The following is a 13487-nucleotide window of genomic DNA, read 5'->3' as shown; positions in this document are numbered from 1 at the left end:
AAGTTGTTTAATATTGCATGCTCTATCTCACTGTTTTTCAAATCTGTCCTCAGGCCTCTTCAACAGACCATGTTTTCAGGATTACCTTGTATGAGATCAGGTAAAATGACCATGTTTACTAATCAGCTGATTGTTTCACCTGTGCTCTAGTTCCGATATCCTCAAAATGTGGCCTGTTAGGGAGCCTGAGGACAGGTTTGAAAAGTGATCTCTCTGAATCATGAAAGTGTAATTTTGACTTTACGGTCCCTTTAATTGGCCATAAATGTCCCAAATCAAATTATACAGAAAATGCTAACAACTTGCTTTTATGTCCTTTAATAATGTGAGGTGCATAATATTTTAAATTACTTAAAGTGAATGTAAATTTTGATGAAACAGTGCCCGTTTTTTTAATAATCCTGTTAAAAACAGGGGCACTTTCATTCATCAAACTTTACATTTCACTGGTTTTGTTAAAATACTTACCTTTTCTTCTAGAAAGCCACGCCAGCGCTTTTCCCGCCCGTCGCAAGCCTCTTCCTTCGTCAGAAATGACTATCCCGGCCTTCCTCCAATCACAGCGTTGCTTTAGGCAATGATTACCCTGGGGGGGAAGCCGTGATTGGAGGATGCTGGAATCGTCATTGCTAACGTATGAAGAGGCTTGCGACGGGCGGGAGAAGCGCTGGAGTGGCTTTCAAGAAGAAAAGATAAGTATGTTAACAAAACCAGTGAAATGTAAAGTTTGATGAATGAAAGTGCCCCTGTTTTTAATAGGATTTTTAAAAACCGGGCACTCGTTCCGCAAACTTTACTTTCACTTTAACTAAAAATGTTTGCATCTCTACAAAATGTCTAAATTATGTAACTGGTTACAAAACAATTCTGAATGTTTCCTTATTTTTGTATAATTTAACCACTTTTATGAAATGTAGCTATTTATCCGCCAAATATATTTTCTTATCATTTTAGGCTGGAAGTGATGGTGAAAGCATTGGGAACTGCCCATTTTCTCAGCGCTTATTTATGATCCTTTGGTTAAAAGGCGTAGTATTTAATGTTACCACAGTGGACCTTAAAAGGTTAGTAACAACTAAAAAAATTTTAAGCCATGAAAAAAAAATGTTTTTTTTATATGGAAAAATTAGAATTTTCAGATTTTTTTTTTTTTTTTTAAACAATTTTTATTGAGGTTATAAACAAAATTACATATAATGTTCATCCACTGCCAAATAAGAAATAAAACAGAATGATATATACCAGTTACTCGGAGATACAGAAATGGTGAAGAAATATGACATCTCTGGGAATGAGTTTTGAGCATCTCTAAAGAAAGATGAGTACAATATCAATGAAACATACAGTTATATCTAATAACATACTAGCTGCATTGTACCTGAGGGAATTTACAGCATGCGCTGAATAGATGCAATTAACAGTATACAATAAATACAACAAATTTGTCAGTGGTGGATAATGGAACCTCATTTTTAGAATATTTAGATACAAAACATGAGTCCCACCTTGCCGTAAAGAACTTCATAGAGTTAACTGCTCTAGTAGAAATGAGGCAAGTGCGGGTTAGGAACTGTTTGGCTACTTTTGGGCCAATATTAGCAAAAAGGGGGGGAAAAGGAGTGCAGCGGGCAAGAGCCGCTCTAAGTGGAGTAGGGAAAGGGATATGGGGGGGGGGGGCGGAGCCATATAGAGTAGCAGTGTGATAAAGTAAGAGTGGGGGGTGGATTGGAGTCATGCTATATCAATGAAGACGCCTGAGAGCCTGTTTAAAATATATAATATATAATTCAATGCTCCATGAGCTTGTCTAGAATAGTCTAGAAGCTTGCGTGTCCCAGGTAGCTAATCTTCCAAGAGTGGGATGGGGATGAGGTGAAATAATAAAATATTAACCAACGACATGGAGAAGCCTAACATAACACATTTAACTTCCAGTATACTGGGTACATAGGGAGCATTGGGTTTGTAATAATGAGATAATTAGGTAACATTTCAATAGAAATCAGACTGGGGCCAAATAATTTGGCATTTCTCTGTTAGGGTCCAAAGATATAGAGCTATGTACTTTAGAAATAGAATTCAGGTGCTATAAGCAATTGTGAAATTTACATAATTACAACATAATAATAATAATAAATGAAGAACTGTAGTGAGGGACCCAATATTTATTTATACAGATCTAACTAGTGTAATCATATAGGAAGGTCTAGGAAAAACTCAAAGTAGGGGACCAGACCATGGGCATATCTCAGAACTCCCACCCCCACCACTAGATATAAACTTTTAGGAGCAGAGTAAACAGCTAAGATGTAAATTGAACAATTGTAAAGAGAGTGCCTCTGCAAAAGTCTAAAAAGGGAAATAGCAAAGGTGGGTTGATTAGCAACAATTGGAGGGGGGGGGGAGGGGATAATACTAGGGGAAGATATATAGGGGGGTAGTTATCAAGCCGTCTACTTTTTTGCCTTCGCCGGCCCAATACGCCCGCCTAAGCTCGCCTACCTTCGCCGCCGCAGACCTTGAATACGTTTGCCTAAGTTATCAAAAAAAGCTGTCAAAAAGCCGCGGGGCGATGAGCAGCGGACTGTGAGAGTTATCACTCATCCGATCTCGCTGCCCTTCGGCTTTTTCCCAGCTTTATTGCTAGCCTGTCACTAAGCACCCACACTAAACTACACTGTTCTATCCCTATACCGGCGCCCCCGGAGCCCCCCGCAACTCAATAAAGTTACTAACCCCTAAACCGCCGCTCCTAGACCCTGCCGCAACTCTTATAAATGTATTAACCCCTAAATCGCCGCTCCTAGACCCTGCCGCAACTCTTATAAATGTATTAACCCCTAAACCGCCGCTCCCGGACACTGCTGCCACCTACAGTATACCTAGTAACCCCTATCCTGCCCCCCTACACCGTCGCCCTCTATAATAAAGTTATTAACCCCTATCCTGCTGATCCCGCACCTCTCCGCAACTAAATAAATAGTTTAACCCCTAAACCGCCGCTCCCTGAACCCGCCGCAACCTATATTAAACCTATTAACCCCTATCCAGCCCCCCCTACACCGTCGTCACCTATAATAAATTTATTAACCCCTAATCTGCCTCCCCTACACCGTCGCCACCTATAATAAATTTATTAACCCCTATCCTGCCCCCCACTACGCCGCCGCCACTGTAATAAAATTATTAACCCCTAAACCTAAGTCTAACCCTAACCCTAACGCCCCCCTAACTTAAATATTAATTAAATCTAAATAATATTTTTATTATTAACTAAATTAATCCTATTTAAAACTAAATACTTACCTATAAAATAAACCCTAATATAGCTACAATATAAATAATAATTATATTCTAGCTATCTTAGGATTTATTTTTATTTTACAGGTACCTTTCAATTTATTTTAACTAGGTACAATAGCTATTAAATAGTTATTAACTATTTAATAGCTTACCTAGCTAAAATAAACTGAAATTTACCTGTAAAATAAATCCTAACCTAAGTTACAATTACACCTAACACTACACTATACTTTAATAAATTATTCCTATTTAAAACTAAATACTTACCTGTAAAATAAACCCTAATATAGCTACAATATAAATAATAATTATATTGTAGCTATCTTAGGATTTATATTTATTTTACAGGTAACTTTGTATTTATTTTAGCTAGTTAGAATAGTTATTAAATAGTTATTAACTATTTAATAACTACCTAGCTAAAAGAAATAAAAAATTACCTGTAAAATAAATCCTAACCTAAGTTACAATTAAACCTAATACTACACTATCATTAAATTAATTAAATAAACTACCTACAAATAACTACAATTAAATACAATTACATAAACTAACTAAAGTACAAAAAATAAAAAATGCTAAGTTACAAAAAATAAAAAAATACGTTACAAACATTTTAAAAATATTACAACAATTTTAAGCTACTTACACCTAATCTAAGCCACCTAATAAAATAACAAACCCCCCCAAAATAAAAAAATGCCCTACCCTATTCTAAATTAAATAAAGTTCAAAGCTCTTTTACCTTACCAGCCCTTAAAAGGGCCATTTGTGGGGGCATGCCCCAAAAAGTTCAGCTCTTTTGCCTGTAAAAGAAAAATACAACCCCCCCCAACATTAAAACCCACCACCCACATACCCCTAATCTAACCCAAACCCCCCTTACAAAAACCTAACACTAATCCCCTGAAGATCATCCTACCTTGTCTTCACTCAGCCGAGCAGCGATGGAACCAAAGTGGACATCCGGAGCGGAAGAAGTTAATCCTCCAAGCGGCGCTGAAGAAATCTTCCATCCGATGAAGTCATCATCCAGGCGGCGCTGAAGAAGTCTTTGATCCGGCCGATGTCATCTTCCAAGAGGCGCTGAAGAGGTCTTCTATCCGGGCGATGTCATCTTCCAAGCCGGGTCTTGAATCTTCCTCCCGCCGACACGGAACCTCCTTCTTCACCGACGGACTACGACGAATGAAGGCTCCTTTAAGGGACGTCATCCAAGATGGCGTCCCCTCAATTCCGATTGGCTGATAGGATTCTATCAGCCAATCGGAATTAAGATAGGAAAAATCTGATTGGCTGATGGAATCAGCCAATCAGATTGAGCTTGCATTCTATTGGCTGATCGGAACAGCCAATAGAATGCAAGCTCAATCTGATTGGCTGATTCCATCAGCCAATCAGATTTTTCCTATCTTAATTCCGATTGGCTGATAGAATCCTATCAGCCAATCGGAATTGAGGGGACGCCATCTTGGATGACGTCCCTTAAAGGAGCCTTCATTCGTCGTAGTCCGTCGGTGAAGGAGGTTCCGCGTCGGCGGGAGGAAGATTCAAGACCCGGCTTGGAAGATGACATCGCCCGGATAGAAGACCTCTTCAGCGCCTCTTGGAAGATGACATCGGCCGGATCAAAGACTTCTTCAGCGCCGCCTGGATGATGACTTCATCGGATGGAAGATTTCTTCAGCGCCGCTTGGAGGATTAACTTCTTCCGCTCCGGATGTCCACTTCAGTTCCATCGCTGCTCGGCTGAGTGAAGACAAGGTAGGAAGATCTTCAGGGGATTAGTGTTAGGTTTTTGTAAGGGGGGTTTGGGTTAGATTAGGGGTATGTGGGTGGTGGGTTTTAATGTTGGGGGGGGTTGTATTTTTCTTTTACAGGCAAAAGAGCTGAACTTTTTGGTGCATGCCCCCACAAATGGCCCTTTTAAGGGCTGGTAAGGTAAAAGAGCTTTGAACTTTATTTAATTTAGAATAGGGTAGGTCATTTTTTTATTTTGGGGGGGTTTGTTATTTTATTAGGGGGCTTAGATTAGGTGTAAGTAGCTTAAAATTGTTGTAATATTTTTAAAATGTTTGTAACTTATTTTTTTATTTTTTGTAACTTAGCTTTTTTTTATTTTTTGTACTTTAGTTAGTTTATGTAATTGTATTTAATTGTAGTTATTTGTAGGTAGTTTATTTAATTAATTTAATGATAGTGTAGTATTAGGTTTAATTGTAACTTAGGTTAGGATTTATTTTACAGGTAATTTTGTATTTCTTTTAGCTAGGTAGTTATTAAATAGTTAATAACTATTTAATAACTATTCTAACTAGCTAAAATAAATACAAAGTTACCTGTAAAATAAATATAAATCCTAAGATAGCTACAATATAATTATTATTTATATTGTAGCTATATTAGGGTTTATTTTACAGGTAAGTATTTAGTTTTAAATAGGAATAATTTATTAAAGTATAGTGTAGTGTTAGGTGTAATTGTAACTTAGGTTAGGATTTATTTTACAGGTAAATTTCAGTTTATTTTAGCTAGGTAAGCTATTAAATAGTTAATAACTATTTAATAGCTATTGTACCTAGTTAAAATAAATTGAAAGGTACCTGTAAAATAAAAATAAATCCTAAGATAGCTAGAATATAATTATTATTTATATTGTAGCTATATTAAGGTTTATTTTAAAGGCAAGTATTTAGTTTTAAATAGGATTAATTTAGTTAATAATAAAAATATTATTTAGATTTATTTAATTAATATTTAAGTTAGGGGGGCGTTAGGGTTAGTGTTAGACTTAGGTTTAGGGGTTAATAATTTTATTACAGTGGCGGCGGCGTAGTGGGGGGCAGGATAGGGGTTAATAAATTTATTATAGGTGGCGACGGTGTAGGGGGGCAGATTAGGGGTTAATAAATTTAATATAGGTGGCGACGGTGTAGGGGGGGCAGATTAGGGGTTAATAAATTTATTATAGGTGGCGACGGTGTAGGGGGGCAGGATAGGGGTTAATACATTTAATATAGGTTGCGGCGGGTTCAGGGAGCGGCGGTTTAGGGGTTAATACATTTATTATAGTTGCGGTGGGCTCCGGGAGCGGCGGTTTAGGGGTTAATATGTATAGAGTAGCTTGCGGTGGGCTCCGGGAGCGGCGGTTTAGGGGGTAATAATTTTATTTAGTTGTGGCGGTGTAGGGGGGGACAGATTAGTGGTGTTTAGACTCGGGGGACATGTTAGGGTGTTAGGTGCAGACAGCTCCCATAGAAATCAATGGGATGTCTGTCAGCAGCGAACTTGTACTTTCGCTATGGTCAGACTCCCATTGATTCCTATGGGATCCGCCGCCTCCAGGGGTGGCGGTTTGAAAACCAGGTACGCTGGGCCGTAAAAGTGCCGAGCGTACCTGCTAGTCATTTGATAACTAGCAAAAGTAGTGAGAATGTGCCGCACTTGTGTGCGGAACATCTGGAGTGACGTAAGAATCGATCTGTGTCGGAATGAGTCCGGCGGATCGAAGCTTACGTCACAAAATTCTACTTTTGCCGGTCTCGAGCCTTTGATAACTAAGGCGAATCAGCCTCGCCACAAATACGCTGCGGAATTCCAGCGTATTTGAGGTTGAGGGCTTGATAACTACCCCCCATAGTGTTTTTGGCAACTTCAAATCAGTAATGTCTAACAGCTAGATAGTTCTATTATTAGCTAAAACCTAAATGTAGGGTATCGGCAGAGGAGGAAGAGTCATATTTAAGTTGGAATTTCTACAAATAAAGTAGAGCTATGGGTTAAGGGCATACCATCCCCGAATATACAGAATGGGCCATCAAAAGATACGGACCCAGAGTGTATATATCAGTAGAATCAAAAATCTCCATAAAAATAGTAGTCAGAGGCACGTTTTGCAGACCACCAAAATCCCTGTCCCAAGTGCAGATGTGTAATATACAGAAGTTAAGACTGTCTAGTCTATCTCGGCCGCAGACAGCCAGACAGTTACTCCACATGTTAGCTTAGTTAAACAGTTAGCTACGCTAGAATAATACTCATGAACCCAAGTAGTTTCATCTTATGACTAACGAACTCTCAAGGGCTGCACAATAAAAGATTATACAAGGCTCAGGGGAATAGCAAAATTATATAAGCATTAATATAAGTTTTAAATATTAAAACTGTTCTAACGGACACAGAGAAAATGAAAGGATACTCCCAAATGCTCCAAATATTCATGTCCTACCTATTTCAGGCGCTTCTCAGTTAACTCTAGAATATGTAAAGTATGCAATACAATTAAACAATCAAGCAATAACCCATTTCTATATGTACATTCAAGACAGGCATAATGGACAACAGTGTCTGAAGCTCTTTTCCTGTTAATGCTACTGCCGTAACTAAAGGCCATAATAGTTGAAGGCTGATAAGCCACATTACGATAGATTGAACTCTCCCTAGCAATATCTGGGTGATCCAGGTACAAAATAAAAGTATTGACCAACATTATAGATATCAAATACAGCGGTAACTGTAGCAATTAGCAAACTCCATCATAGCGTTTCAACAGATGATTCAAAAGTGCCGGAAATTTAGATAGTCTTACTTATCTCAGTTCCCCAAACCTGGACTGGTGTGAGTAGCAAAAGATATCAGAATTCCACTCCATGTTGCAGTGAAAAAGGCTCCTAAACTAGCCCTTTCCTGGATCCCAGCACAATTTCCACAGTTTGTCCAGATAGTCAGGGAAGTAACAAACATTATGATAAATGCTCTGTAGAGATCCCTCCTGAGCGTGATGAGAAACCCAAGATGTGTCGAGTAACTGCTTCTGGGCATCACACATGTAGCAGCTGGCCCCGTGTAAATGGTAGCAGCCATCAATGTGCCCGGTTAACAGCTGAATATCTGGTAGCTCCATGGTGCGACTGAGCCGCTCAGGCTGTTCTGCGCAGGCAATCTCAAGTTTAGCATCGGGCCGCCAAAGCAGGGGAATTGCGTGTTCCATCTGTGTACAGGAGATCAGTACATCTTCCTCTGCTTCAGTAAATGGTTCCCTCAGCCAGTAAAAGACAGATCGGGGAGAGCACTCCCTAATGGGCTCAGGCGCAGCAGCTATGGCGTTTGTCATAGAAGAGGGAACTGCGAGCTCGAGAATCTCTTCATCCTGTGGTCTGCTAGGTAGAAGCGATGCAAGCTTGTCCCCAATTGCAAACAGGTCTTTCTTTAGTTCCTCGTAGAAGTTCTGTAATGGCTTCTCCGTTTCGTCCTCCCATCTGCTAAGGGACTCCATCATAAACTAAGATGGCGATTCGCGCTTTTGCCGTGTGTGATTTGGCTGTCAGCTTTAGAAGCTGTTAGTTAGGAGTACTTGAATTCTGTTCCCACAATATGTAGATGGTCACATAGGCTAAGTGGTCGGCCAAATTGGCATCTGAGAGAAAGGCTCCACATGTATAAACTAACACTGTATATAAATTTAGATCGGGAGCTCCGGCTAAGTGCGACTTGTAGCTTCAGCGGTTGACTCCGCCCCTTTTTTTTTCTTTTTAATGACACAATGAGTCCACGGATCATCTAATTACTTTTGGTAATATCACTCCTGCCCAGTAGGAGGCGGCAAAGAGCACCACAGCAAAGCTGATAAATATCATCTCCCCTCCCACCCCAGTCATTCTCTTTGCCTACAGTTAGAGCAAGGAAGTTAGGTGTTAGAATAGATTCTTCAATCAAGAGTTTATTATTTTTTAAAATAGTATAAGATTGTGCTGCTTTGTCCTAGGGTGTAGCCGTAGTCCACATCAGTCTCTTCAGTAGGGCAGTGGTGGCTTTAGAGCAATGGGAATTTGTGGGAAATAATTCTCACTGCGCCTCCCATATAATTTATGCTGCCCTAACTTTGAAAGCCTGAGGGGAATACTCAGTCTTTTTTTTCTTTCCACAGGTCTATGTGAGGGAGAGGACCTCTCAAACCTGGTGAGCTGCCTTGCTGTCGGGCAGATTTGTGAGGTAAGTGCTGACTTTTTTATTTCTGGGGAAGAAGCTCTCAGAAAAAGTGGGCACTTAATTCAAAGACAAGGTAAAGACAAAATAAGGGCTAATTTAAGGCAAATCACTTTATTTTGAAGGGATATTACTCTCTCCTATACTGGAGAGGACTTTCAGACAGCAGGTTTTGCAGGCACTGGGGCTGAGAATAGTCTGCTTGGCTGTACATACTGGTGGTTTCACTTCTCCCGGTGGTTAAAATATAAATCAATATGCCGACTGGGAGATTGTTATTTTGAGATGCCCACGAAGGGCGGAGCTAAGCGAGGCAGCAATCTACAGTGCGTGCCACTTTCTTTCTTACTCCCGAGAGTGGAGGAGACAGGAATCAAGGGGTTATCTAGAAACGCATGATGGTCTCAAAGCATGCGTTTCTAGCACCGGAAATCCGCCATCTCGTCTGCTGCTGGAATCCGGATCGTTTGGCTACTAAGAGGGTCTAACTCCGGTGTTTGCAAGTCAGGTAGGCACCTCAGCAAACAAGCTGAGGTGTAGAGGTGTTTATTTTCATTTATTTAGCTTAATACCGCTTTCTGCAGTTTTAAGTAAAAAAGTTGCGGTTTAAAATTTAAAGAGACAGTAACGTTTTTTCTCAATCTTATTTTTTATTAAAAATGTGAGAATATTATTGCTAATTTGATGCATTGTGAGTCAGAATGGACCAAGAGGCTTTGCAAAGTGTCACTTGTTCTTTGTGTTTTGGTGTCAATGTGGAACCACCAATCCCTTTCTGTTCCTCATGCATTGAGAGAAATTTAAATTACAGGGGATAGACTTGTTTCTGAGCCAACATTTTCCAAGAAAAGAGGATGCTGTTCAGGAGTCTAATGTCAATATTAATTATATGCCACAGCTTTCTCCTCAAGCGTCCCAACTTGTATCGCCCACACATGCAGTGCCCTGCGCTTCCTCTCTAACCCCCCCTGGAGTTACATTGCAAGACATCGCTTTTCTTATGTCCTCTGCGGTTTCTGATGTATTATCTGCCTTTCCCATGTTGCAGGGGAAGCGCAAGAGGAAAAGTAGACATTCAGTAGGTGAGGTTACTGACGCAGTTGTTGCTATTTCGAATGTCCTCTCCCAGAAGCCCGAGGAGGAGGATCCTTCTGTAGCATCTGAGGGTGAAATCTCAGACTCTGACAGTGTAATTCCTGCTGCTGATACTGAAGTTGTATACTTCAGGTTTAAGCTTGAGCACCTCTGTCTGTTACTTAAGGAGGTTTTAGCTACATTAGACGACAGCGACACTATGGTCGTAGTTAATCCAAAGAAATCCAGTAAGCTAAACAAATATTTTGAGGTATCTTCCTCAATAGAGGTTTTTCCTGTACCAGACCGAGCTTCTGAGATCATTGCTAAGGAGTGGGAGAGACCGGGTATCCCTTTTTCTCCATCTCCTATATTTAAAAAGATGTTTACCATAGCTGACTCTGTCAAGGAGGCTTGAGGAAATCCAGGATCGGATAAAAGCTCTTAAGTTGGCTAACTCCTTTATTACTGATGCTTCCCTACAGGTTATCAAACTGGGAGCAAAAATTTCAGGGTTTTCTGTTCTAGCCCACAGAGCCTTATGGTTAAAGCCTTGGTCTGCGGATGTATCATCTAAGTATAAACTTTTAGCGATTCCTTACAAAAGGAAGACCTTGTTTGGACCGGGCTTGACGGAAATAATCTCTGATATTACGGGAGGTAAGGGTCATCTTCTCCCTCAGGATAAGAGAAACAAGCAAAAGGGACGTCAGAGTAATTTTCATTCCTTTCGAAACTTCAAGGGAAATTCTTCCGCTTCCAAGCAAGAACAGTCCAAACCTTCCTAGAGACCCAATCAGTCTTGAAACAAGGGAAAACAATCCAAGAAGCCTGCTGTTGAATCAAAGACAGCATGAAGGGCATGCCCCCGATCCGGGACTGGATCTTGTTGGGGGCAGGCTTTCCTTCTTTGCTCAGGCTTGGGTTTGAGATGTTCAGGATCCCAGTGAACATAGTGTCCCAGGGATACAAACTAGAGTTCAAATATTTTCCTCCCAGAGGCAGGTTTCTGCTTTTAAGATTATCTGTAGATCAGACAAAGAGAGGCGTTCTTACACTGTGTACGGGACCTCTCCGACCTGGGAGTAATAGTCCCTGTTCCAGTGCAGGAACGGGGTCTTGGGTTTTATTCCAATCTATTTGTGGTTCCCAAAAAGGAAGGAAACTTCAGGCCAATTTTAGATCTCAAGAGTCTAAACAAATTCCTCAGAGCACCGTCCTTCAAGATGGAAACTATTTGTTCCATTCTTCCTTTGATCCAAGAGGGTCAATTTATGACAACAGTGGATTTAAAAGACGCGTACCTGCATGTTCCCATTCACAGGGATCATCACAAGTTTCTAAGGTTTGCCTTTCTAGACAAACACTTCCAATTTGTGGCTCTTCCTTTCGGTCTTGCCACAGCTCCCAGAATTTTCTCAAAGGTTCTGGGATCTCTGTTGGCGGTGCTCCGATTTTGGGGCGCCATCCTTTCAACAAGCAACTTCCCACACGGAAATGTTATCCTTCCTGCGATCTCACGGTTGAAAGGTAAATTTGCAAAAGAGCTCCTTAGTTCCAAATACAAGGGTAAATTTCTTGGGAACCATAATAGATGCCCTATAAATTAAGATTTTTCTGACATAAGTCAGGAAATCAAAGATTTTCAATTCTTGCCTAGCGCTTCAGTTCGCTCCTCGGCCATCAGTGGCTCAGTGCATGGAGGTAATCGGGCTGATGGTGGTGGCAATGCACATCATCCTGTTCACTCGTTTCCACCTCAGACCTCTGCAGTTAAACATGCTCAGTCAATGGAACGGAAATTATGCGGATTTGTCGCCACGAATTCTACTGGAACAGGAGACAAGGGATTCTCTTCAATGGTGGTTGTCTCAGGATCATCTCTCCCAGGGAACCTGCTTTCGCAGACCCTCCTGGATGATTGTGACAACAGACGCCAGTCTTCTAGGACTTAGTCAGAGTCTGTTCAGCCTATAAACATTCTGGAGCTGAGAGCGATCTTCAATGCTCTTCTGGCCTGGCCCCAGTTAGCCTCGGCCCAGTTTATCAGGTTCCAGTCAGACAACATAACTTCAGCTTACATCAATCATCAGGGAGGAACATGGAGTTCCTTAGCAATGACAATGAGGTAGCCAAGATAATTCGGTGGGCGGAGACTCACTCTTGCTGTCTGTTGGCGATCCACATCCCAGGGGTGGACAACTGGGAGGCGGACTTCCTGAGCAGACAGACCTTTCATCCGAGGGAGTGGGAACTCCATCCGGAGGTGTTTTCCAGCCTGATTCTCGAATGGGGTCAGCCGGAATTGGATATCATGGCATCTCGACAGAATGCCAAGCTTCCAAGGTATGGATCGAGGTCAAGGGTCCCTCAGGCGGTGTTGATAGACGCCCTGGCGGTACCTTGAAATTTCAGTCTGGCATACCTATTTCCTCCATTCGCTCTTTTCCCTCGGATCATTGCTCGAATCAAGCAGGAGAGGGCGTCGGTGATCCTAATTGCCCCGGCTTGGCCTCGCAGGATTTGGTATACAGATCTGGTGGAAATGTCATCTCTTCCACCTTGAAGACTTCAGTTGAGGAAGGACCTTCTACTTCAGGTGCCCTTCCTTCATCCATATCTAGTTTCTCTGAAGCTGACTGCTTGAAGATTAAACGCTTAATTTTATCTAAGCAGGTATTTTCAGATTCGGTCATTGAGACCATGATTCAGGCTTGTAAACCTGTGACTAGAAGGATTTACCATAAGATATGGCGCAAATACCTATATTGGTATGAATCCAAAGGCTACTCTTGGATTAGTTAGGATTCCTAGAATTCTGTCATTTCTCCAAGAAGGTTTGGAGAAGGGATTATCAGCAAGTTCCCTAAAGGGTCAAATATCTGCCTTTTCTATTTTGCTACACAAAAGTCTGTCAGACGTTCCAGACGTGCAGTCGTTTTGTCAGGCCTTAGTCAGGATCAGGCCTGTGTTCAAACCAGTTACTCTTCCCTGGAGTCTTCATTTAGTTCTTAAGGTTCTTCAAGGGGCTCCGTTTGAGCCTATGCATTCCTTAAATATTAAGTTATTATCTTGGAAAGTTTTGTTTCTAGTGGCTATTTCTTCTGCTTGTAGAGTGTCAGAGC

The 13487-nt window shown here is 41.1% G+C and overlaps 1 protein-coding gene across 1 annotated transcript in view; it reads left to right on the top strand.

Moving 5' to 3' along the window:
• Positions 1-13487, top strand: part of CLIC6 (chloride intracellular channel 6) — a 349353-nt gene that overhangs the window by 184455 nt on the left and 151411 nt on the right. The window contains exon 2 of the mRNA XM_053705166.1: positions 955-1064. Within this exon, the coding sequence (XP_053561141.1) occupies positions 955-1064 (110 nt within the window). The remainder of the gene's footprint in view (positions 1-954; positions 1065-13487) is intronic.

This window comes from Bombina bombina, chromosome 3 (assembly GCF_027579735.1).
Source record: "Bombina bombina isolate aBomBom1 chromosome 3, aBomBom1.pri, whole genome shotgun sequence".
Classification (NCBI taxonomy): Eukaryota; Metazoa; Chordata; class Amphibia; order Anura; family Bombinatoridae; genus Bombina; species Bombina bombina.
Note: the sequence above shows the minus strand (reverse complement) of the source record. Positions and strands in the feature narration are given on the sequence as shown.